Consider the following 23,082-nt stretch of genomic DNA (forward strand, 5'->3'; position numbering starts at 1 on the left):
CGGCGGAAAAGCCGCCGGCGCGGCGGCCGCTCGCTGCACTCTGCCCGAGGCAGGTGGCCGCACCTGAGGCGCAGCATCCCGCGACGCCGCGCACCCGCGTGGGAAGGCGCCATCACCCGCACTCCCTGCGAGGCGGGGACCAGGCGCGCCCGGAAAACACTCTGGAGGCAGAACCGAACGCTGCGGCTCCGAGGCGGTAACTTTTCAAACCGCGCAGCGCTCGATGTCCGCTCGGCAGGACAGGCGCCGCGGGTACCGCTGGCGTGCCCGCTGCGCCCCGCCGTCCCGGGGAGCACCCGGTAGCCGCCGGCACCCCTCGCTCCGTCTAATCTCGAGGCCGGCGTGCGGCACCAGCGGGAGCGCCACGCAGTCTCCCCCGGCGCAAACCGCCTGCCTCGGGCGCCCGGGAGACCAGAGAGCATGTGCTCCCAGTCGTGCTCCCCGCCGGTGAACCGAGCTTTCCCCCCATCACCTCCCACCTAGGGCTGCGCTGGATTTCCCGCCACCCGCGGAGAGCCGCGCCGCAGCGGCTCTCGCACCTCCGGTGCTCCTCCCGGGCACTATCGGCGCGACTCGCGGGGTACCCGTCCTCCCCATGTCCCAGGAGGAGTGATGCCCAGGGACCGGAGGGGCAGGCGGGGAGGTACGCGCCGCGCGGTGCGGCGGGGCGCTACTCAGGACAGGTGTGGGCAGTAGCCCGTGGAACGAACGGGAGGTGTCGGGACAAGACAGGACGCGACGGGACGGGAGGAGAGGGGAGAGGGTCTGTACTCACACGAAGGCGTGATAGACGAAGGCCCATCCGCGGGGCCGCTCCAGCACGTTGTACAGGTAGTTCTGCAGGCGGCGGTACTTGGCGTTCCTGCGGCAGCTCGGTCCGCTGCTGTAAGAGAGCGGCTTCCCCAGCAGGCTCATGCGGGCGCCGTGCTTCCCGCGGCGGCCCTCCCGCAGCCCGGCGGGGGCGGCTGCGCCGCCGGTGCCCAGGAGCAGCAGGCCGTCGCCGCGGGCCGCTGAGCTCGTCAGCGCCCTGCCCCGGCCCGACTCGACATCCTTCATGCCAGCTGCCGCGCCACTCTTCACCCAGAGCCCCGCGGAGCCGCCCTCCTCCCCGCCGCCGTGGTTGCGGGGCATGGCATCACCCCGGGCGCCGGAGCGGGCGCCGGGGCCGCGGCGGAGCAGGGCGCGGGCGGCGGTGGCCAGGCACCCCGCGGCAGCAGCCCGCAAGAGGCAGCGGGGGCCGAGGGTCTCCGGGCGGCGCCCGCGGGGCGCGGGGGCGCGGGCCACTTTGGGTGCCCGGCGCGGCGGGCCGGCCTGCGGCAGCTTCGCGGGGGCCCCGGCGAGGGAGCGGGCGCCCCCCGGGGCGCGCTCTCCTCCCGGGCGGCGGGGCCCCGCCGCCGGTCCCCGCAGCGCCGCCCGGCGTGGCTCCGCGGCCCGGGACGGGGAGGAGGGAGGGAGGGCAGCTCCTCGCGGCTCCGGCGGAGAGGCCGCGGCTCGGCGGTGCCAGCCGCCGCCCGCTCCCTCGCTGCCTCCCGCGTCGTTTGGCTCGGCCGGGCCGGACAAGCTGTTGCTCTCGCTCCGAGCGGCGGAGAAAGTCGGCGAGGCGGGCGGGCCGATGGGGGCAGGCGGGGGCCGCGCCGCCGGGAGCCTTCGCGTCCCGGGGCGCGAGAGGCAGAGACAGCGGCGGTGCCCGCGGTGAGGAGGGCGGCGAGCGGCTGGCGGGACGCGGCGCCCGCGTCCTACGCGCGCTCCCGGGAAATGTCCATGTAAGTCCGAGAAAGTAACAAAACTGCCGTAAGTCCCGGCGGCGGCGCGGGGGAGGATCGGCCGGCGGCGGGACCCCACTGCGGGCAGGGAGTGCGGCCGGCCCGGGCGGGGCAGCGCAGACGAGCCGCCGGGTGTCCCCCCGAGGGGGCGGCGCGGCCCGGCACGCCGCTCCGGCGCTTCCGCCGTGTCCCGGCCTCGTGCGGCGGCGAGACAGCAGATCCCAGGGGCAGCGGCGGGCCTGTCCTTCCTGCGGGCTCCCCCACGGCCCCCGTCAGCTCCGGCCCCGGCGCGGTGCGGCCGGAGCGCAGCGGTGCCGCCGCTCGGTGCCCGCGCTGCGCCGAGACAGCGATGCTCCCCCTGCCGAGCGCGGCCCTTTTACGCCCCGCCGCATCAAGGTGAGCTTGCGGAAAAAAACACCACCCACCCCGGCACCCGCAGGCGCGGCCGCACCGCGCTGCCCGCCCGGCCGCTGCACCGCGCCCGCTTTGCCCCTGGGTTATCGCCCGTGCTCGGCGGGCGACCCCCGGCCATCCCCCAACACTCTCCCCGCACCCCGCGGCCGCCTGCTGCGGGCAGTCGCCGCCCGTGCCGCTCCTGGGGCCGCAGCTCGGCAGCGCCGGCCGTCCCCCGGCGATGCCTGGGAGCTCCGCGCTGCCCCGGGGACGGGACGAGCCACCCCCCCGGCACTTCAGCACCCACTTCACGAGAAATAGCTGCATGTCACTGGTTTTGCAGCCTGAGCGCCACGATGTGAAAATGCGACACTAATCCCTGAAGTGTTAATGAAAAACAGTAAGGTGTATGCTAATGTTAAGCGAAATTCAGTAGAAACATTCAGAAATTAATTTTCAGGGTTTTTTTCCTTTGTGCTGGCTGGTTAGAGGCCAGGCTCTTGAACTTTGATGCACAGTCTTCAACTCCCAGAAAAGAAGAAACTCACTTCCTGTTCTGGCAGTGAACATTAGCTTGCATCCCTACTAATGCAGCATGGACACATCCACCAGTACTAATTCATTGGCTGCAGTGTCCAATGCCATTCAATCAGGTGTCTTTAAATGATGAGTTTAAACTTCTCCCGTCTGCACTACACTTTCTCCTCCACTGCAGGCCAGTTCAAACAGGAACTTTCTAACATGTGAACCACAGTGGCCACTCAGGCTCGTGATAAGGGATGGCAGAAACAGCACACATGTCAAAACAGATGTTAAGTAGTTGATACAACTATCCACAGAAATCCCATTAATATTTAAGCTTTCCAGTGGCACATATCTACTCTTCTTTCTTTGAATTGTAAATTGGGTTAGTTAATCCTTCATTTACTACTTGTTTGCATTTCCCTGGTTTGATATACGCAAGTGTTTATACTCTTCATTTTTCTCATCCCTGGGTACTCATTTACAGCTGAATATGTACAGCATGCCTTTACCATCAGCCACTCCTCCAGAAGCATGCTTAGATTTAAACTCTAGTGGCCTTAGTCACTTGATTTGAGGGCTGATACTCAAGTTCTGGAAAGCCGAACTTCAACTAAGAGCACATAGTCCAACCCACTGAGCCAGGCCTCTGTCCCAGGGACACTAACCCTTGAGCTCAGATTAATTGCTGGGGTGGGCAAAGGCACTGCTCACGGCAGCACCTGTGCATTACTGATGATAGTACTGAGGCTTTAAACTGAGGACTGAGCCAATAAACTATGAACATTACTGAACTCCAGTTCCTGATGTACTTTTTGTGATCCATTAAGAAATATTGTTATAATTCTGTGCCCTCTAGTGGTGCTTAAAATCATCAATTGATTTAAATAATCATAAGGAAAACAGTCTGTGAGCACAAGCTGAGCCAGTATTGAAATGTAGCCATAGATTCCAGAAGAACTAGAAGCTAACAAAAGTAATACACTTAGTGATTAATTATTTTATTTTTTACAGTGTGGGAACAAGTGTATTTTCCCATCTGCTATCTGTTATTAAATAAATCCTTTTAAAAGTATGTATTATGAGAATAAATTTATGGTAATTAATCTAATCCCTATTCGTTCATATGTGAGATAACCACGGCATGATCTGCTGGTTGAATACGGAGACCAGGCAGCTGCCAGCCCTCTGGCAGGCAGAGGGGCTGTGCTTGTAACAAAGCTAGTCCTCATCTAAGTATTTATGGCAAAATACAGGTCTGCATTTATAGGACAACAAATTCCCCTGATATTTTGACTTCAGACTATATAATACCTCCAGAGATGAGTCGTGTGAAATTCTAGCATGTCCGCATGGTCCAAGGTCATCCTGGGTTCAGATGTCAGTAAGAGGATCTACTTGACGAAAACTCCAAGGCAAGAACATCCCAAGGAATCTTGGCTTCTCAAGGCTGCAGGTACAGTATATCACACCTGCAGAGGGACAAGGAAAATGGCCTGCTAAAGTGCAGATTTAGAGTCACTACTACTGATCTTTATGGCAAATATCAACAACATATTCTTCTGGATTTTAAAAGACAGGTTTCAAGATTGCATTTCATTTTCCAAATGTGTACATCAAATGTTACATATCCTGACTTTTGGAAGGATCAGCTGATACATATAATTTTTTTTGATCAGGAACCAAATGTCACATATGTTTAGTATTTTCGGGGTTTTCTTTCCAATTAGTTACTTTTGATATATTGTCTTACATCAGTGTTTCTGGTTTTATTTTAATTATAGAGAGGAAGCAATTTAAACAGCAGTGGTAGTCCCTTATTCCCTTATATAATTTTTTTTTTTTTTGCTGTAGCATGTATACTTCTAAGGCATCTACTGAGGCAGTTTTGGGGTTAGCTACACTAGAATTTTAAGCAAGCCTTCACAATGACTAAATTTGAAAATAGGTAACAGGAATACTGAAGTACACTTGGTTTAATTATGACACAGGGTAGATACTAATAGAAGAACTTTGTTACAGGGTAAAAACATATAGGGGAAGGAAGACTAGCCATATTGGAGGATAGTACCAGAGTTCAGGAGGCCCAGTTCACTGCTTTGCTCCATGTTCCCAGTACAGATAGGATCTGGAGCCTATCCACATCAAATCCAAAGTACCTGAGCATGTAGTTGCCTCAAGTCACTGGCAGATGCTTACCAAGCTGATGAAAACCAGCTGAGTACCTATATGCAGCTTTTAATATTTATATGGATTTGAAGAATCTCTCTGTGCCTGAATTACATATCTGTCACAGGGGGTGGTAGCAATTTTTTCACAGTGAGAGGGATTGTTAACATAAATTTATGAAGCAGTGTAAGATGCTCAAAAGCAGCAAAAGAGGGAACAGTAGAAATCACGTACACACTGTGGCTGTTTGAAGCAGAAAAGCAGCTAGAGTGCAAGCTGGAGGGCCTCTGTAGCAACACCTTGCAAAGGTCAGTTTACTGTGGTATCATGTTTTGAGTTTATTAGAGTTCCTTGTTAATAACCTTTTCCATGTTATATAATAGTGCAAGGTATCATGTATGCTCTAGTTTTGCATCTCTTTGTAAGATTTTAGCTTTCTGCCTAATTGTATGGAGGAGGGGATACTCATAGCTGTTCTTGGTGATAAGTGTACAAGAGTCAGGAATAAGTTTTCAAAGCACATAGGTGGTAGGAATAATTCATTTATTATGTTGACCTGTTTGTTGTATAGCCTACAATACATGGTATGCACCTCCAGGAAAACCCAAATCAAGCATTACTATTGTCTAATAAACCATGAGCAAAATGTCAGATGAGGTGAGCAGCATGTTAGGATGCACATTTTATGCTGTCCAGTCAGCACATGGAACATGCTTGCAGCTGTAGCGGGGCTGTGATATTAATATTAAAAGTGTTGGAATACATTGCACTAATATTCCAAGATGTTGGGATATTCTCCTGCAAGCTTTTCCACATAAATTAAAGAAGAAAGACTGTCAATAGCATGAGGCATTCATACACTGAAGTAGCAGAAAGGATGGCTTTCTTTCTCTACTTTCCCTTCTTCATGAGGTCCCTTAACCCTGAACTCAAGGGAGTACCTTCAAAAGAAATTTAGTTTGGTGTCTTATTTATGTGTTGATTTTCATGTTAAACTGCTATGAGGTGCTAAGTTTGAGGAAGACCTGCCCCTACAAAGACCTGTCCTGTGACCAGACTTTCATTCCAAGCAGTCCATGTCTGTATTACTACCAGCACAGGCTAAATTCATCGGAAGACAAGACATGGGTGGTTCACTCACAGTACCCATGCCTGCAGGTATGCTACACCTATAAAAACAAAGGCCAGTTCCCAAACTGTTAGTAATGGACCCTTCCTCTGCCAGGAGCTCTTTGCTCCTTCCCAGCTAGAGGAACAATTTGGCCTCCTCTGCTCACCTGGTAGTGATCAATGGCAGAAATTCTGGCCCTTACTTCTGTGCTGACTGGCCTGTCTGGAAAAATGTTCATTTTGCTCCCTGACTTCTAGTATTTCCAGTTACTCATCAGATATTAATCCCAGATAAGGGAATTAATTCATTCAATTGATTCCTACTTAAATAAATAGCTAAACATCACTCTCCATTTATAAGGCATATGTTCCTGTAAAGTCATTATGTGAACCCAAAACCTGCTCTCCGAAATAGCTCTACTGTTCATCTCCTTTATTTCCTCTTTTGTCTTCTGGGTTTTTTTTGATGGGTTGTTTGTTTATTTATTTGTTTGTTCACTATTCTGTGGCCCTTCCTTCCTTCCTTCCTTCCTTCCTTCCTTCCTTCCTTCCTTCCTTCCTTCCTTCCTTCCTTCCGCCTTCCTTCCTCCTTCCTTCCTCCTTCCTTCCTTCCTTCTTCCTTCCTTCCTTCCTTCCTTCCTTCCTTCCTTCCTTCCTTCCTTCCTTCCTTCCTTCCTTCCTTCCTTCCTTCCTTCCTTCCTTCCTTCCTTCCTTCCTTCCTTCCTTCCTTCCTTCCTTCCTTCCTTCCTTCCTTCCTTCCTTCCTTCCTTCCTTCCTCTGTGATACAACTATCTGAACTCCCAAACAAGCAGTCTGGTGACAAAACAAAGCCATAAGTCTTGAAATGTGCAAACCCTGCTACAGACAACTACCACTCTTTAATCTAGCAAAAAAAGTCATGTGACAAGAGAAGAGAAAGAAAAGAAAAGAAAAGAAAAGAAAAGAAAAGAAAAGAAAAGAAAAGAAAAGAAAAGAAAAGAAAAGAAAGAAAAGAAAAGAAAAGAAAAGAAAAGAAAAGAAAAGAGAAAAAAGAAAAAGACAAACCCAGAGTGTATACTGAGAACTGCAGAACAGTTTACAGCCCCAAACTGGGAATATAATACAAACAGAATAGAATATGAATGGGTTTTTTTCAGATAGAATGGTTTGTTTGCTCGGAATAAATGGATTTTCAAAATAATATTCCCCAAAATACCTAGAAGTTCTGAAGAAAATATGCCAATAAAAAAAGTCAATGTTTATTGCAGATTTTATAACCTAACACAATTTCTACATATGGAAAAAAAATCCTTGGGATATTGTCTTCCAAATTGCTTGTTTTCAAGCAGAAGAGTATAATTTGGTTAGCTTGCATGTCAGCAGTTCCTTCCGGCAGGCATGATAACAACCCACAACAGACTTGAAAAAATCCTGCAGGGTCAGAATACAGATACTGAGAAATTCATCAAGAGGATTTTTTTTCCAGATTTCTAGTGCAGGAAAGTAAAGATCTTGTTGTTTGGTCTTATTTCTGGTTTCTTTTGGCATGGAGAAAATATTTTGTGAAGCTCAGTTTGATCCCTAGAGTTAGCAAAATTCCTTTAAAACACAGTGATATCTCATCTTAGGCATCCAGAGATGTACCTGAAAAAAGCTGGTGGCAGATAAAATATCAAAATATATGAGGTGTATCTCATTATGAGCTTTTCCTTTAAACTTCAGTGACCTTTATTATTTACCAAACATGGACTTCTGGCCATCTCCTCTCTCTTCATCTCTGCACATCTTTTCCACTTGTACTATGGCAGCTCTAATTTTGAAAATTCCTATCCAAATGTGGCCTAATCTTTGAAGCATTGAAATTTTTGGACATTAATATTTTAGAACCACCTTATTTTTTTTCTCTTCAGAAAATACATAGGAGCACCTCAGTCTTCACTTGATTCAACGGGAACCTAATTGGCATTTATGTTGCTTGTTTCTATATACCAGCTAGTAGATAGTGGAGATGTGCTCACCTTAGCTCTCCAAGGTCCAAATAATTTTAATAAAAGTCTGTACAGAGTAGCATGGAGAGAGCCAACTGCTTCAGGTGCTCTTGCCTCCCCTTATACTTTAGAACTGCAGAACATCTCCTGGTGGTACTCCTGGGCTGCAGAGCCATGTTGAGGCTGGAGGGAGTGCTCTGACCACTGACCACTGGGACAGGTTGGCAGCATCACTAATTTTGCGTGTGGGACACAAGAGGAGATGCTGTCTGTGTGCTTCTGGAGAGTTTAAAAGGTTCTGTGTTTGGTGCCTTGGCTTCTCTGACCCTCCTGTGAAGATGCTGATACACTTCATGTATTATTGAGATGGCCTAGTCCTATCATAGGAGTCTGGTTTCTGCTCTTGAAATAGGACTTAAAATTTTAGGGGCTAAAGCAGAGTCTACTGTCAAGTATTTCTGAAGTTCTAAGAGGGATTTTATATTGTCTAAAGATCGTCAGTTGTTTGTTTGCATACAAATTCTCTTGCACCTGAAGTTTTATTTATAGCATAAATGTAGGACTCAAAACAAATTATTGTAATTCATTGTAACTGAAATAACATTCTTCATTTAATCACTAACCTAATATATTCTGAAGGTGCAATTTGAAATTAAAAAAAATAGTTTACTCCCCTTTTCATAAAATTGTAAAAATATTTGGCCTTTTTGATGTGCTGGTTCAAATAATTTGACAGTACCTATGATACTCAAAGAATTTGAATAAGATGTGCCCTCTGAGTCACTCAGGTGACAAAACAAGAACTTACTCATAAGCTAGAGGCACCACAGAAAGCAGCACTTTGAGAACTCTGGCAGTGTGTGCTTCCATCAGTGTATCAGAGGACAGGCTGGAAACCTTCAGTAAGAACAGTACGTGTGAGACTCCTTTCTACTACTGTGTTCCTGTTGAATTCAGTGAGATTTATTTCTGTCATGAGGTAAACCACAAAGAGATGGAGTCGAGTGTCTAAGGTCGATAAGGCCCTCAAGAGCTCCTGTTGGATGAGTAGACACTCAGTTGGAGCTGTTAGAACCATAGCACTTCAGAAAAGAATATCTTCTTTTGCTTCTACAGGCATGGTTAGGCACTTATGTTCTTAAATCAAATCCTCTAGCATGCACTTCAGATGTCTAAATCAGGAGAAAGGTGAAAAACAAAAAGGAAATGTTAAGAGGAATCTAGGTGATCTAGTGAGGCTGTAAGACGTACAACAGTGAGAGAATTTACAACAGATAAGCAGGAATCATAAACATGAGGAATTAGATGATAGGTCAGAACAGGGTTTTTCCCCACAATGCTCAAAGGGATGATTTAACAGTATCACTAGAGAAAGGTTGGAAGTAATTATTTAACTTCAAAGTGGAACAAAATTAAAGCTGTGTTATATCCAAAGCTATGTTGTTTTATGTAGCCACATATATCATTGGCTACAAGGAAACATAGGAGCCAAAAGTGGGTTTTAATATCCTTGTAGGGCTGGGGAGAAGATGATTAAATGCTATAGACCAGACTTACTAGGCAAGTATTTGCATGAAAAACAAGATGTACAAATAAAGGCATAAGGAAAAACCCACAATATTTTACCATGAGGGTGATCAGACACTGGCACAGGTACCCATATATGAAATCTCTGTCCTTGGAGTTTTTCAAAGCTTAGCAGGCCTCAAGGAACCTGACATAAACTTGCATTGGGCAGGTTGAGGTAGATGACCTCTAGAAGTTCTTTCCAATCTAAAATATTCCATGAGTCTAGATGACCTTGGGCAATGAATACTTTATGACCTACCCTGTGAAATAAAAACCCATTGATAAGTTTGACCTGGTCAATACTCTAAGGACACGTTAGCATCTATCACTGCTGATACCCTGCCCCTGCTGCAAAATCACAAACCCTAGGTGCAGGGGGCAGAGGGTTGAAAGGATAGCAGTGGTATCTGCCTTCGATGTAATAGCTCCTCCAGTTGCCTCTCTAAAAATGTGAGAGGAGCAGACAGAATGACAGGAGAATGAGCAGGGAGAGGCATCATAGCACAGTCCCATGAGAGCACAACCCTAAAGAACAGCACAAGACTGGATGCCTGCCATGGGTCCCAACTCCCTGCAGCCCATTGACTTCCCATTCCTTTCTCCAGCTCTACCTGCCATAGCAAACATCCTTCCTTTTCTCATCTCCTTCTATTCCTTGTGAGATGGTTTGAATTTGGCTGAAATTTTTGCAGCATGACTTTTCAGTATCAAGATATTGTGGGTGATGATTTGTTGGAAACCTTATTATCCACAAATAACAAGGAAGCATTTAAATTTATTATTTTTATAAGGGACTGGTTATTTTAATTTACCTACACAATGGACCATTTAAAGAAAGCATTGAGTGCTCACAATTTGAATGTCATGTTTTTGTTAACATTTCCCTGCTAGGGTGCTGAAAACTCTAGCTCTTTTTGAAAATCCTGATCAAACTTTACCTCTGGCTAATAGGACATTCCCATTAAACCCATTTATGTTGTTAAATTTAAATTGGGGTCAAATCCTGCCTCTATTTTGTTATTCTGCCTTAAGATTTTATTCTGAAGGGAGGTTCATTGGTGCCAACTAATGAGAAGAAGAAAACTACCAGCTCAAGTTGATGATACCATAAATGCTTGGAATGAAAATTAAACATTATTATTAGCAACTTTCAGCAGGGTTTAAAGTGTTGAAACTTAACCTTGTCATGTGGATCCCTACCACTTAACTTTAATGAGTAACCAGTAGCAGGAGAGTTTCCTATATCGTGTGTGCAGTAGCTGCTGAAGAGAGATATGACATATTATCTAGATTGGTTTATAGATGCAGCTATCCTATCACTGTCATAAAGAGGGAAACTAGAAATTTAAGCCATTATCTACTAAAAGGTTCACTATAAAACTATGGCTCTAAAATTCCTTTTATAGTGTAAAGATCATGTACTGGAAGCAAAACTCTTACGTATTTCAAAAAGAAACGATGGCCTAAGTGATAAACATGGGTGGTAAGTAAAACCAACAAGCTGCCTTTATAACTCAGTCATAAATGGTTATCATAATGATTCTATCTTCTTTATGTTAGATACTGATAGGAAACCTTGCTTTCTTTTTTTTTTTTTCCTTCTTCTTCTTTAAAATGTTTCACAGAGTGTTTGGAGCAGAATGGAGAAAGAACTGAGAGCTTAGAGATGAGTGTTTTGGAACATTTTGCAGAGCACACTGTCTGGGGCCATAAACACACGATTCAGTTGTAACCTAAAATATCTTATTGAAGTTGTTCTTTCCATTCACTCTCTCTTTCCATATTTAAATCCGTACAGATAAGGATGCCTCTCAATTTCCAGAGTGAATCTGTACACTTGAGTAGCGTAACAGTGGAGGCAGTTTCCTGCTGAAACAAATGGGCTTTGGAAGGTAATAATCATTTTATTGCTTATTTCTGCTCTACTGACAAGGAATTACTAACTTTATTTTCAAAAGAGAGAATCATTTGTAACGCTGAGGACAATTTTGGAAGACCAATGTTGCTTTAGACCCCAAGAAATCTTGATTAGGATCTTATTCCCTGTTACAAAACAAACAGGTTTTCTTTCATTAATATGGTATGTGACAATATTTATTTCTCATTGCTTTTGGTTGAGGAGCCTTATTAAAGTCATTTGGGGCTCATGCACCACATTAGTTAGTAGTAATAATTTCCACTGTGTAACCTTGCCTTCTCTTGCATAATTATTTGCTGCCCACTGAAGTGACACATTCTCTTCCTAAAGCACATCTTTGAAAGCAAACAATGTGCTTTTTAGAAGGCAAAAAAATTACAGTAAAGCACACATTGTGGAGATGCTCCACAACCATGAAGACACTAAATATTTCATTTCACTTAAGACATCCCAACCGTCTGCTTTAGAAAGCTGGAGCTGGTAAACTGAGAAGCTGTGAGGAAGGAAAGGAAAGGAAAGAAAACCAGTAGCCCTAAATCTATCTGTATTTGACACCTTTAGCGCTGCGATGCTGCTGGGTGAACACTCGCAACCGAGTGTGGGGCCGAAAGCATCCTCCGCATCCTCCGCACCGCCCGGCCCCGGTGGTGCCCCGATCCGTCGGACCTTGTTCCGGGGGTGGCCCCGGGGCCCCGGGGGGCTGCCGGGGGCCGGGGCCGTCAGTAGCTCGGTGCCCTCAGCAGGTGGCAGTGGCGTCCCGCGGCGGGCCGGCTGCGCGGACCCCTCGGCTCCCGCCCGCGGGGCTCCGCGGCGCGGAGCGGCTGCAGCGGGGTCACGGAGAGCGGGAGGCGTTCTGCTTCCCCTCTCATCCCCGCAGGCAGCCTGAGTATCGTAATAAATGGGAAGCAATTCCTCACAGGAATTTCAAAGAAAAATTGAGGCAATCAGAAAAAAAAAAAAAACCAACAACACAAACAAAAAAAAACCACCACCCCCCCGCCAATAACTTATCACGAAAAACTCCACAACCCCCACAAAACAAATCAAAAACATGGCTCCCTCTTCATTCAGTCCTTTCACCATCATGTCTGTTGTGACATGGCTTGGATGGTCTGGATCTTATGTTTTTTTTCGTTATTCCTTGTTATATGTCATTTTCTGTACTATGTTGCCCTTACTGATTCTTAGGTGAGTGTTTTCCCCTTTTTTTCGTCATTCTGTTCTCTCTATTTTTGGATCAATTAAAATTCCTTCTTATTCGTTGTTTCATTTTTTTTTATCTAACAACCATGTTCTCTTATACTTTTAATTGTTAGTTAGAGTCTTCCACCTCCGATTTTGTCCATGCCATTATTCCTTGTCCGGCTTTTTATTGGTATATTTCGGGGGTTATTAACATTTTATCTTAAAATTGTGTTTCTTCTAGTCCCCCGTGTTGGTAGGGTATTTTAATTAGAAAAACCATATGGAAAAGGCAGGTAGGCAGAGGTTTTTGTTCAATTTGGTCAACATGAATTTAATGCTGCTATGGTTAAGAGCTTCTGTGGCTGCTTACACAATGATTTACCAACACTGCTAGTCTTCAGCTACTACCTGAAGGGAGAGGATATGTAAAGAAGTGTCCATGTAAAAGTATGCTGAAACAATTACATTCAATTACATTTCAGGCAGGAACTTCCTCCTTTAAATAAAGTTCCAAAATATTAATCATATGAATGTGTTGAGTTTATAAAAGCACAATGGAAGCGGTCTGTGTTTGTTTTCTACTTATTTTTTATGGGTATTGTGTGTAGATGGGGGGTGAGAGGATGGGGGTGTGAAAGGTAGGAGAGGGGAAACGAAGGGAAAGGGAGGGCAAGGGAGGAGAGGGAAGGGAAGGGGAAGGGGAGGGAGAGGGAAGTGGATAGGGAGGGAAGAAGGATAAGGGAAGGAAGGGAAGGGAAGGTAAGGGAAGGGAAGGCAGGGATTGGACTAGGGACAGGGAGACGGGAAGGAAGGGAAGGGAAGGGACGGGAAGGGAAGGGAGGGGCAAGGAAGGGGAAGGGAAGGGAAGGAGCAGGGAAGGGAAGGGGAAGGGAGGGAGAGGGAAGCGGATCGGGACGGGAATGCCAGGGAAAGAGAGAAGGAAATTGAAAGTGAAAGAAAGGAAAGGAAGGAAGGAGAGGCAGTGAACCTCGCCTGCAAAAGGAACAGGACGAGGAAGGGAAAAGGAGAAGGAGAAGGAAAGTAAATGAACGGACAGGAAAGGAAGGCAAGGAAAGGAAAGGAAGGGAAGTAAGGAACGGCGCCAGGTAAAGGTTAAAGGGAAAGCTCTAAGGACAGGAAGGACAGGAGCAGGGAAGGGAAAGGGAAGAGTAAGTAACGTAATGCAACGCAAGGAACGGACCGGACATGTAAGTAAATACACGGCCTGTTTAAGGTGACTGGGGACTGGGCCGGGGAAGGGAAGTGGGAACTTGTAATGGGTGACTTTACGGTCCGTGAAGGGTGCAGTTTACTGTGCTTGTCCCTGGCACTTTTAAGTGGACATGGGTACCGGTTCATTTCCGGGGTAAGGTGTCTTCTTTTCCTGTTCTTTGCAGGTTCCTTTCTTTCCTGTCCTTGTCCATGTGCATTTCCTTTCCTGTTAATGGTGACTTGTAATTTTTTTACCGTTGCCTTTCCTTTTCCTGTCTTTACTTTTCTCTATTTTTTCTCAATAACTACCACCAATGATTACATACTAAAAGGATTAGGGTTTGCAGGAACAATTGCTGAATGGAGTTTATTTAAGTAGTACTCATCTAAATAAGGGTAGTTGAGATGCTTACCCAGATTCTCTTCCCCACTGTGTCTGTGCTAGCTTCAGTGGAATGACATCAGTAATGAATATCATTCATTATTTTCTTGTTATTTTAGGGGGGTTTATACACATATGGTTCTCTAGTTAAGAGAGAATAAGGCAAGAGTAATGGAGTGTTGCTTTTTATAGGTTGTATTTATTTGTTAGCACCTGTTTATGAATTATGAAAATACCTATTTTTATCTTTTTGGGTCATTTGCATATACTGTCGGACGGTTTTCTGCTTATTTTCAGAAGCTGTGTATCTTCTACTGAAAACTGGCATTTTTGGGCACTCATCTGCTGGCTGGTAAATAATTTCAAGTGGGACACCATTTTTTTAAAAAATGCTAGTCTTGTGATTTGCATCCTCAGGCAACTAGGAAATCATACATATTTTATGGGGGAAAGAACAAATTTTCTTTATTGACAAGCACTTCAGGAGCCTATCTCTGGAATCCACAGAGGCATATTGATTGACAGTTCCTCTTCACCTGTTCACTGATGATGATTCATTTCAAGACAGAAGAGGAAGTAAGCAGGAAGCAGAGAAAGGAAGGAGGTGCAGTTTAGGGAGTTCTGTGTATCCCTCCAAGGTTCTGTGCATTCCACCAGAGAGGACCTGCTGATGGTTTCCATGGCTGCACTGCTCTCTTTGTCTCCTGCAGCATTCAATAACACCCAACTTTTGTGTACTCTAATTGCTTCCCACTGGAGAATATTTCCAGGCTTTTGCTTTTTTTAAGGTCAGGTTCTATCCCTGGCTTTAAGTCTTCTCAAACTGATTACTGCAATGCTTTTTCATTAAAATGCATGATCTGATGAAAGAGCCTGGTACAAATGCAGCAAAGTAGCAGAAGTCTGACTGGTGTTAGGCTGTGGAAATGAAAATTCCTGCACATTTGCTGTGTTACACTTTGCAGCTGACAAACCATTGCACCAGATCAGATGTTTGCAATTACTTAAAATGAAGTCTGCAGCTTAAAGATTTCTTGAAAAACATGAAACTGCAGGTAAACAAACTTTAATTATGAATTTAATATTTTCATGCCCTCCTTCTGCCAGAATAATACAAGGAAGAATAAGCATTTATATTTATTGTTACTTTAAATGCAGCCTTACCTTACAAACGTTTACCACTAGCACGTGTGAAATACATTCCTCTAAGATTTTGTCTCTCAATTGTCTGTGTAACTGTGGGTACCTACATTATTTCCTCCAATCATCAACATCTGCTTCTGCTTTGGGAATAATATTTAAAAAAAGAGAGAAGGACTGGCAGACTTTGTCTCCCTAAGGATCATGGGTTTTGTGATTCCTAATGTGATTATTTCAGGGTCTTGCCACAGAGCTCTGACAAAATGCTTAATAACATCTATATATTTTTTTTTACGCATTAAATGAATATTCCCATATCACTCCTGTGATTGCTGCAAGTTGTAGCTCTACTGCACTGCTACGCCTTTAAATTTGTTTTATTTATGATTTAAATTCTGAAAAGTTCTATGACTCATTTACAAGTGCTATAATGGTATTGAATAGCAATTTTCAGGTTTGGGGTTTTTTTTCTAATTTAAATTGAGAATTTCATAGCATTTATTGATCCCTAAGTTGTCCTTCTTTTCTGCAGAAAAGAAGGCCCAAACCCTACTTTTCCTACCCCTAGCTTTGCTCACTTATTCAGAGGCACAAACTCTTTCCAAGGAGACAGAAGGCAAAGGTACCTACAGGAGATATCTGAAAAGGAGCTTAACTATGAGCGTCCCACCACGTTCCCTCATCTTCAGCAGGTGCGTTACTAAAGGGGTTCAGCACTTGCCATGCTGCCATTTAGCACATTTCTGTCCATTTTGTTCCAGACAGCTTTGTCTGAGTGAAGTTGAGATTTCATACTGCCTTCAGACATTTTGTTCCCTCTTAGAGGCATGCAGAATAGGGCTTGACTAAGCGTTTTTTCTATGACATGAGAGCATCAGGTTTATGGCAGGATAACTAGAGGGATTTGCCTGAAGGAAATCTTTCTCTGGAGGCATTTTAATGACAATTTAGGATGGAAGGTTTAAAAAATAAACAAGGGAAAAGTTAATACTAATATTAAATCATTTTTCTAGAGGAGCTATGAGCCTTCTTCATTTTTTTATCTGAAGAGCAAGTGTCTGAACTAGTAATTCAGCATGCTGAGGAGTAGAGTATTCGGGATTTTTAATTTCAGCTTTGTTGAAAACTCTGCATTTTAAGTAGTCTAGTTAATTGCTCAATTGGAAGTTAAGCAGGCAATATAGTGCATTGCAGGAGAGAACCCAAAAATGCACAGCTCCCTGTTTTCTAGAGCTAGTGGGGAACAGGACCTAAAAGAAACTCAGATCTTGGCCAGAATTGTGTTAGGGTCTCAACTTTAAAGTACTTGTATGGAATGAGTTAAGAGCGAGAATTAATTGAGGGTTTAGAAAAAGGTAAAATTTTATGAGAAAGTATCAAAATTAGGATTTTTTTTTTTAAGATTTCTTATTTTCTGATTTAACTGCTGCTGATTTATCTTGGATGCTTGTGCATGAAGGACAGGACAACAATCCATTAGTTTGCTAGGAGCTCAGTGTTTTCTTATCAGCACTGCCAGCAGCCTCCCTGAGCAGATGTGGAGAAATTTCACAGCAGGTATATATCCCTCATTTTCCCAACTGTAAAATTGGAGTGATAATTTGTTATTTAGGATGATGTTAAATGAGATCCCCATCAATTTTTGGCAGTTTGCTGCTATCACCCTTGAGGTGATTTAACAGCCTATGATTATACACATCTACTCTTCCTCCCTATTCAGAAACAACAGTTTGCTTCTCTCTTCAGTGATCTACCACAGATGGAGAGGACTGTTCCCACAGCCAGGATAATTCTGACACAAGAGGCTGTTAGTTGGTGAGATGTCTTTTTATATTTGTCATTGTGTAAAATACATCTATTTTAATACATGACTGAGTATAAAAAAAATTATTACCACAAGGTAAATCAATTGAATGTTCTTATAACAAATATGCATTTCTAACAGAACATTTTGTATTATGTTGGTGTATTGCTCTACAGTACTAACAAACATCTGTTATTAAACACAACCAATCAAAATCTGACTCAGTCACCCTGTAAATAATTTTAAAATGCCTTAAAATTTTTAATTATGCATCCGTTGAGCACCACTTTTAAAAATACTCAACAACAAACAACTCTGAGTTTGGCTTATTGACTAGTTCAATATAATATCTGAAAGACTGCAAGTGCCCCGTCACTATTTGAACAAACCAAGGTTCTTCTACCACTTTGCTCTTTGTCCCTTTTTTTATCACTCACATGGCACAATGGTTTAAGCTGCCCGGCTGTAAGAGGCACGGGAATTTGTCAAATGCACTGTTTGGGAAGGTAGGATAGAATTCCCAAGTACATTTCTAAGGGACTAGGAAGGGATGCAGTAGATTGTACCTCTGGCCCAGTGTCAGGCTCATGGATTTTGGTCAGCTGGCTCTCTTAGTGTACAGATGCTCAAACACTTCCTTCTGCTTTGGCCACTTCAAGTTATATATTAAATACCTTTTCCTGTGAACAACAAGGGAATATTAACTTTCAGCTTGTCAGTAGGAACTATTGTGTGTGCAGCACTTCTGACCCTTTTACCAGGTGGGAATATGGACCTGAGGACTTATTTCTGGCCATAGTTCATTCACAGGTTACTGGCATACAAGGCTGCTGTTATTAGTTTTGTGGAGAAATTTCTGAGCAATTGCCTTTGTTCCAAACCACAAACCATGCAGTATGGATAGTGTAACATAAAGCATATAGTGCCTATGCATTAAAATATCTCTTTTCTATACCAGTGTCTTGGTATTCTTTATTAAATCTGTAGTTACATTTATGAAAGACTGGTGAATTTAGAGTTTTCGGAGAGCAGAAGTGCCAATCCAGTGTAGTGCTTCATCTTTTCCTCCCTGGAGGTCTACTTCTAAATGTGGTCTGTGTAATTGCCTGTACTGTAGTTTGTTTGTATTTCTCTAGTAGAACTGCATAGTATTAAAAATCAACATGGAATGAGTTGTATATAGGCAGAGTTTGTAGCCTCTCCCCACATTTGCTCCAGTAAGGACTAGATGTCAAACTACCAAGTATCAGAATTCAGCTACACAACTACGGTTACAACATGTGGGAAATCTTTCCAATGCCTGAGTACTATTATTATAATATAGCAGTACTACTATAATCATTACATTTTGTACAAGTTTCTAATGGGTTCTCCTGATAGTTTTTACTACAGTACTGCAAACTTCTTCTAAAGTAGAATTTATTTCCACCATTAAAAATTAAAAAAAAAAATACAAGCCAACAACCTCCCCCCCAAAAACCAAACACACCCAACAAAAACACAAGGAAAAATGTAAGCATTTCGCTTACTATTATTTTCTAAATATGTTGCTTAAATTATTGGTAAAAGAGCTTATGTGCATGTATTAGTATATATAAATACTGTCAGAACTTAGTTTACTTAGCTAGTTTATTATGTAAAATAGAAAAGGGAAATAAATTTGCCCTATGCTTTACAAAAAGCAGAAACCAAGGAAAATCATAGAGATTATCTCAATTTGTTTATATAGCTGGCTTTATATTACTCATTTTAAATAGTTTTGGTTTTCCTACTGGCAGGCTGATTCTCAGCCTGAGGATCCCCTATTCTGGGGACATTAGAAACTAGCACTGTACAAGCCCTGATTTATCCCACCTCCCAGCTCTTACAGATTTTCAACAAGTCCTGTGTGTCTGATTAATCTCTGAAGACAGAAGGGCATCGAGGTTTGCACAGCCATGGTTTGCCTTTGGAAACCCTGCAGTAAGTTCTGGTGTGCTCAGCACATTGGCAACTTCCATTTTTTCTGATCAGGAGCTTCATTTGGGCAGGTAGAGTTACCTGAGCCATTCCCTTTCCTGTAAGAAATGTCCTACTGGTAGTATTGTCTGTCATCTTTTACTTACAGAAGCCCTGCCAGTTATCCTGCCTGGACATCTCATGCCCTCCCCTTGCCAATGCTCTGTGAATGTGAGCAGCTGCCACAGCAAGAGGGACACCATGGGTTGTCAGTGTTTTAACAGCTGGAGAATGTGCCAGTTTGCTTCTCATTTTTAATGAGAAGTCTTAGTCTTGCATACCAGTCTTAGTCCTGCATACAAGACAACCCATTGCTGGCAGTAGATGTAGGTCTAGGAGGGTGAAACCACAACATCAAGCAGAACATTGACACCCTCTTTGTGTCATATTGTTGGCCATGGTCTATGTTGACCTATGCTGACTCAGAAGTGCTTCAACAGAAGCATCGCTGAAAAGGCTTAGGATGAGGAAATCAAGTGCATTCCTCAGCATCAATCATGATGGTAAGAAACTTTAAACTGTGCTTAGAGCTGCTCTGCCTTATTGCTGTCATATAGGAGAGGCAAGGTAGCAGGCCATGCCAGCAATTGAGTAGGAAGCTTTTCATATTCCTTCCTTCTGGCTGGTGTCAGACCTTTTCTGGGCAGTACTAGGTGTATGCAATCAGCTGAAGCCAACTGAAAAACAAGATCAGACTTGGTGACAGTTTGGGCCATAACTTATCATTATTGTGGCCAAGGGGTCAGGGCATCTGGATCTCTTTGGGAAGTTGGGTCACTGACAAATCCACTGTGCCACCTCTGAAAGACACAATCTCGCCTTCCCAAAGCCCAATATCTTTGTTTATTTTTCCTCCATTTTTAGAATAGCATCCCCAGATTTCACCTATTTCTGCTTCCCTTTCTCTGCTGATGCCAGGGTAACTTGGCAGAGAACCATGGGCAACCACTCTGAGACAGCTAAGACTCATTTTGCACAAGCTAATGACTCCTGCATGGTTTGCAGGAAATTTTGAAAGGTAAAAGCAAGACTTGAACTTTTCTCAGGCTTTAAAGGGTTAATTTTCTCCAGAAGAGCATCTCCATCTCTTTGGCAGGGTGGATAAGAGTTGTCTGGAGAAAATATTCAGACAATGTGTAGTTCTTTTGTTTCAGTTCTACTCTTCAAGAATTGCTAAATGGAGCCACCAGAGAGAAATGTCTCTGAATTTCAAGCTGACACTCAAAAGCTGCTTGTCTTAAAGCTTTTGTGTCTGTTCACATTTCCAGGGTAGACATCAGAGAGTTATTAGAGGCCATTTCACCTGTAACTCTGGTAACATGTCTGCTCCATAATTTAAGACAAAGTTAGAACTATAAGGAGAATGAAAATCCTTCTAAACTGCAGAATTTTCTAGGGATATTTTGATCCCAATTCTAGAAAACTTGAATATTAATGTGTTAAAGAAAAATACATAGTTTCAGATGGATCAATTCTTTCCAATTTAGATTTTTCAAACATCTCACATATATCTATATGAAACACAAAGACTAAAGTAAAAAGCCCTTGCCATAAAAAAACCTATAAGACTTTAATTCAAAGATGTAAATATGAGTTATTTTGACATTGCCAGAGACTTCCAACCTGTTTTTTTCTCACATAAATGAAATGTGAGTAAAAAAGACAAGACAAAACATTTGAAAAGAACTGCACTATTTTAATAAAAGATGCTTTGGTAGTGGCTTGATTATCAACTGTAATCAGAATAGAAGTGTTTGTTTTTGTTAAAATAAAATTTAAAAATGAAACTCAGTTTCATTTTGAAAAGCAGCACTCAGTTAACTGCAGGGAGTCTATAATGGCATCTACTTCAGAATTTATTTCTCAAACAGTCATTTATGTTATCCATCAGTCACTGATTTCCCACATACAAAAGATAAATTTTTGTGAGCTCTTCAGCTCTGGCAGATAGCAAACAAATATCTGAATTTTGAAAGAAATAATTTTAATAAGGAAAATTTTCTTCTTCTGAGATTAGATACTTCACCACGCTTTTTTTAATTTTTAGTTGACTTTATGGAATTTTGCATTTTTTTATAGCAGCATGTGTAGCTTATTCCACAAAATTTGATTGAACTATGAGAGTTGCCTGCATATTTGAAGAGCAGGGATTTTACTAAATGAAGGATGTCAATGCAGTTGCTCTAACAGGTAATTATGCTTCATGAACACTGGATTCTAATTAGAGAAGAACAAGTCCCTGGCAATAGCCACCTCCTTATACAGTGAATTAAAAAGACAACTAATTGACAAATGTGGTGTGATACTCTATTAGGTACATAATCTTCTTCATCTTTTTAGCCCTGTTATCATACCCAGTTTGCAAATTTGATTTAGAGATATAAAGGACATGAAGATCATTGGATTCACTTGCCCAGTTCTGGAAAACTTGTTTATTGTGAAAGTAAAGAACTGAAAAATAAGTCTGTTTTTCCATGCCATGAAACACCTTGAATATATGACACCTCACTGATGTAACTTACAGAAGTGTAATGTGTAAACAGCAGATTAGGATACTGTAATTAGGGAGTTTTCATTGCATCAAAACATATCTGAATGATTAGCCTTACTATGCAGCCTTTTTTACATATATTAAGTTTCTTTCAGTGAAAAACAAAATGATAAAATACACCAGCTCTCCACATTCAAATTCTAGAAACTATAGTTAATAAGGACAGACATATGATATTATTTTCATATTAAAGTAATTTCTCCACAAACTAAAAATGTTCTTCACATTGAACCCTATTTATCCCATACAGGTAAACAAATGAAAAAGAGGTTCAACACTGAACAAAATACTTCTGGGGAAAATAAAGTGATCTGTTGAAAGGTTAATAAAAATAGAAAGACATTTAAACTTTTTTTGGACAATTCCAGGGGGGTTTTAATAGGTAGTAAAGGGCATAGAAGAAAGATCAGCATTGTTTCTTCTACAACATAAGTAATCTTTCATGACTATTGAATAAAAAACTTGTTCACTGTCACACAGGTGTGATATCCAAATAAGACTAATTTTCAAGTAGAAGAACACTCCCTTAAAAATGTTCTGAGATCATCTCCAGGTTAAGCTTGAACATAAAAAACTACATCTATTTTCTCTATATGAAAATACAAGATATGGAATAGCAAAATAAGATGAAGGAAACATAGTAATTTGTTTCTTAGGCTTTCCAGTTAATCTTCCTGCACATAAATATAAATTTCCAGTATTTTCTCATACTTAATTGAACATTATTTTCTGCAGCAATGATAGTAATCTTTGTTGTATCAGGCACCGAATTTATCTTAAAAAGCAGTGTAACTTTCTGTCAGTAAATCTCATCCAAATTCCTGCTGATGTCAAATCTGGCACCAGTTCTCCACAGCTTTTTTGCCCTAAACAACTAGTAAACTTTCAAAATATTTAAATAATATTGAAAGATGTGTTTATTAACTGTGGTGCCCCTTCTACTTCCTAAATGTCTTTCTGCAAACAGACCAGGCGACTTGCTGGTGACCAGCCCTCCACCCTCCATCAGAAAAGCCCTACTGCCATCCACAAAGGATGGGAGGCAGTGGGTGGGGCTGTGTACAGAGCTCCCTGCCTTCACCACCTCTGACTTTGTGGAAACTCTAGACACCACTTGTTTTCAAGCCCAGAAGAAAAGACAGCATTTACAGAAGCTCGTCCTCTCCCGCCCCCCCCTCCTCATTTCTTCTCCCTTCTTCTCATTTTCTCCTATTTCCATATTTAGGAAGAGGGCATCTCATTTCTGAGGAGCCTGGTGACCCAGGATTGGCAGAACACATGGACATTCGCCCTGCTTTGATTGGGACAGGGAAGTGCAGTGCTAAGGACTCCCTCACTGAGATCCTGACTGCCAGCCACATCATGCTATAGGTGGGGGAGGACATGGCTTGGGACCTGG

General features: G+C 43.2%; 1 protein-coding gene across 2 annotated transcripts in view; it reads right to left on the reverse strand.

Annotated features, from left to right (window-relative positions):
- Positions 1-1,462, reverse strand: part of KCNQ5 (potassium voltage-gated channel subfamily Q member 5) — a 278,254-nt gene extending 276,792 nt beyond the window's left edge. Inside the window, exon 1 of one of the 2 annotated variants that reach the window (XM_050972702.1) lies at positions 776-1,462. In XM_050972702.1, coding sequence (XP_050828659.1) covers positions 776-1,131 — 356 coding nt within the window. In that variant the 5' untranslated portion in view covers positions 1,132-1,462. The remainder of the gene's footprint in view (positions 1-775) is intronic. The other variant, XM_018919196.3, reaches the window with a different exon arrangement.
- Positions 1,463-23,082: the final 21,620 nt, after the last annotated feature.

The sequence above is a fragment of the Serinus canaria genome, chromosome 3 (assembly GCF_022539315.1).
Source record: "Serinus canaria isolate serCan28SL12 chromosome 3, serCan2020, whole genome shotgun sequence".
In the NCBI taxonomy this organism is placed as follows: domain Eukaryota; kingdom Metazoa; phylum Chordata; class Aves; order Passeriformes; family Fringillidae; genus Serinus; species Serinus canaria.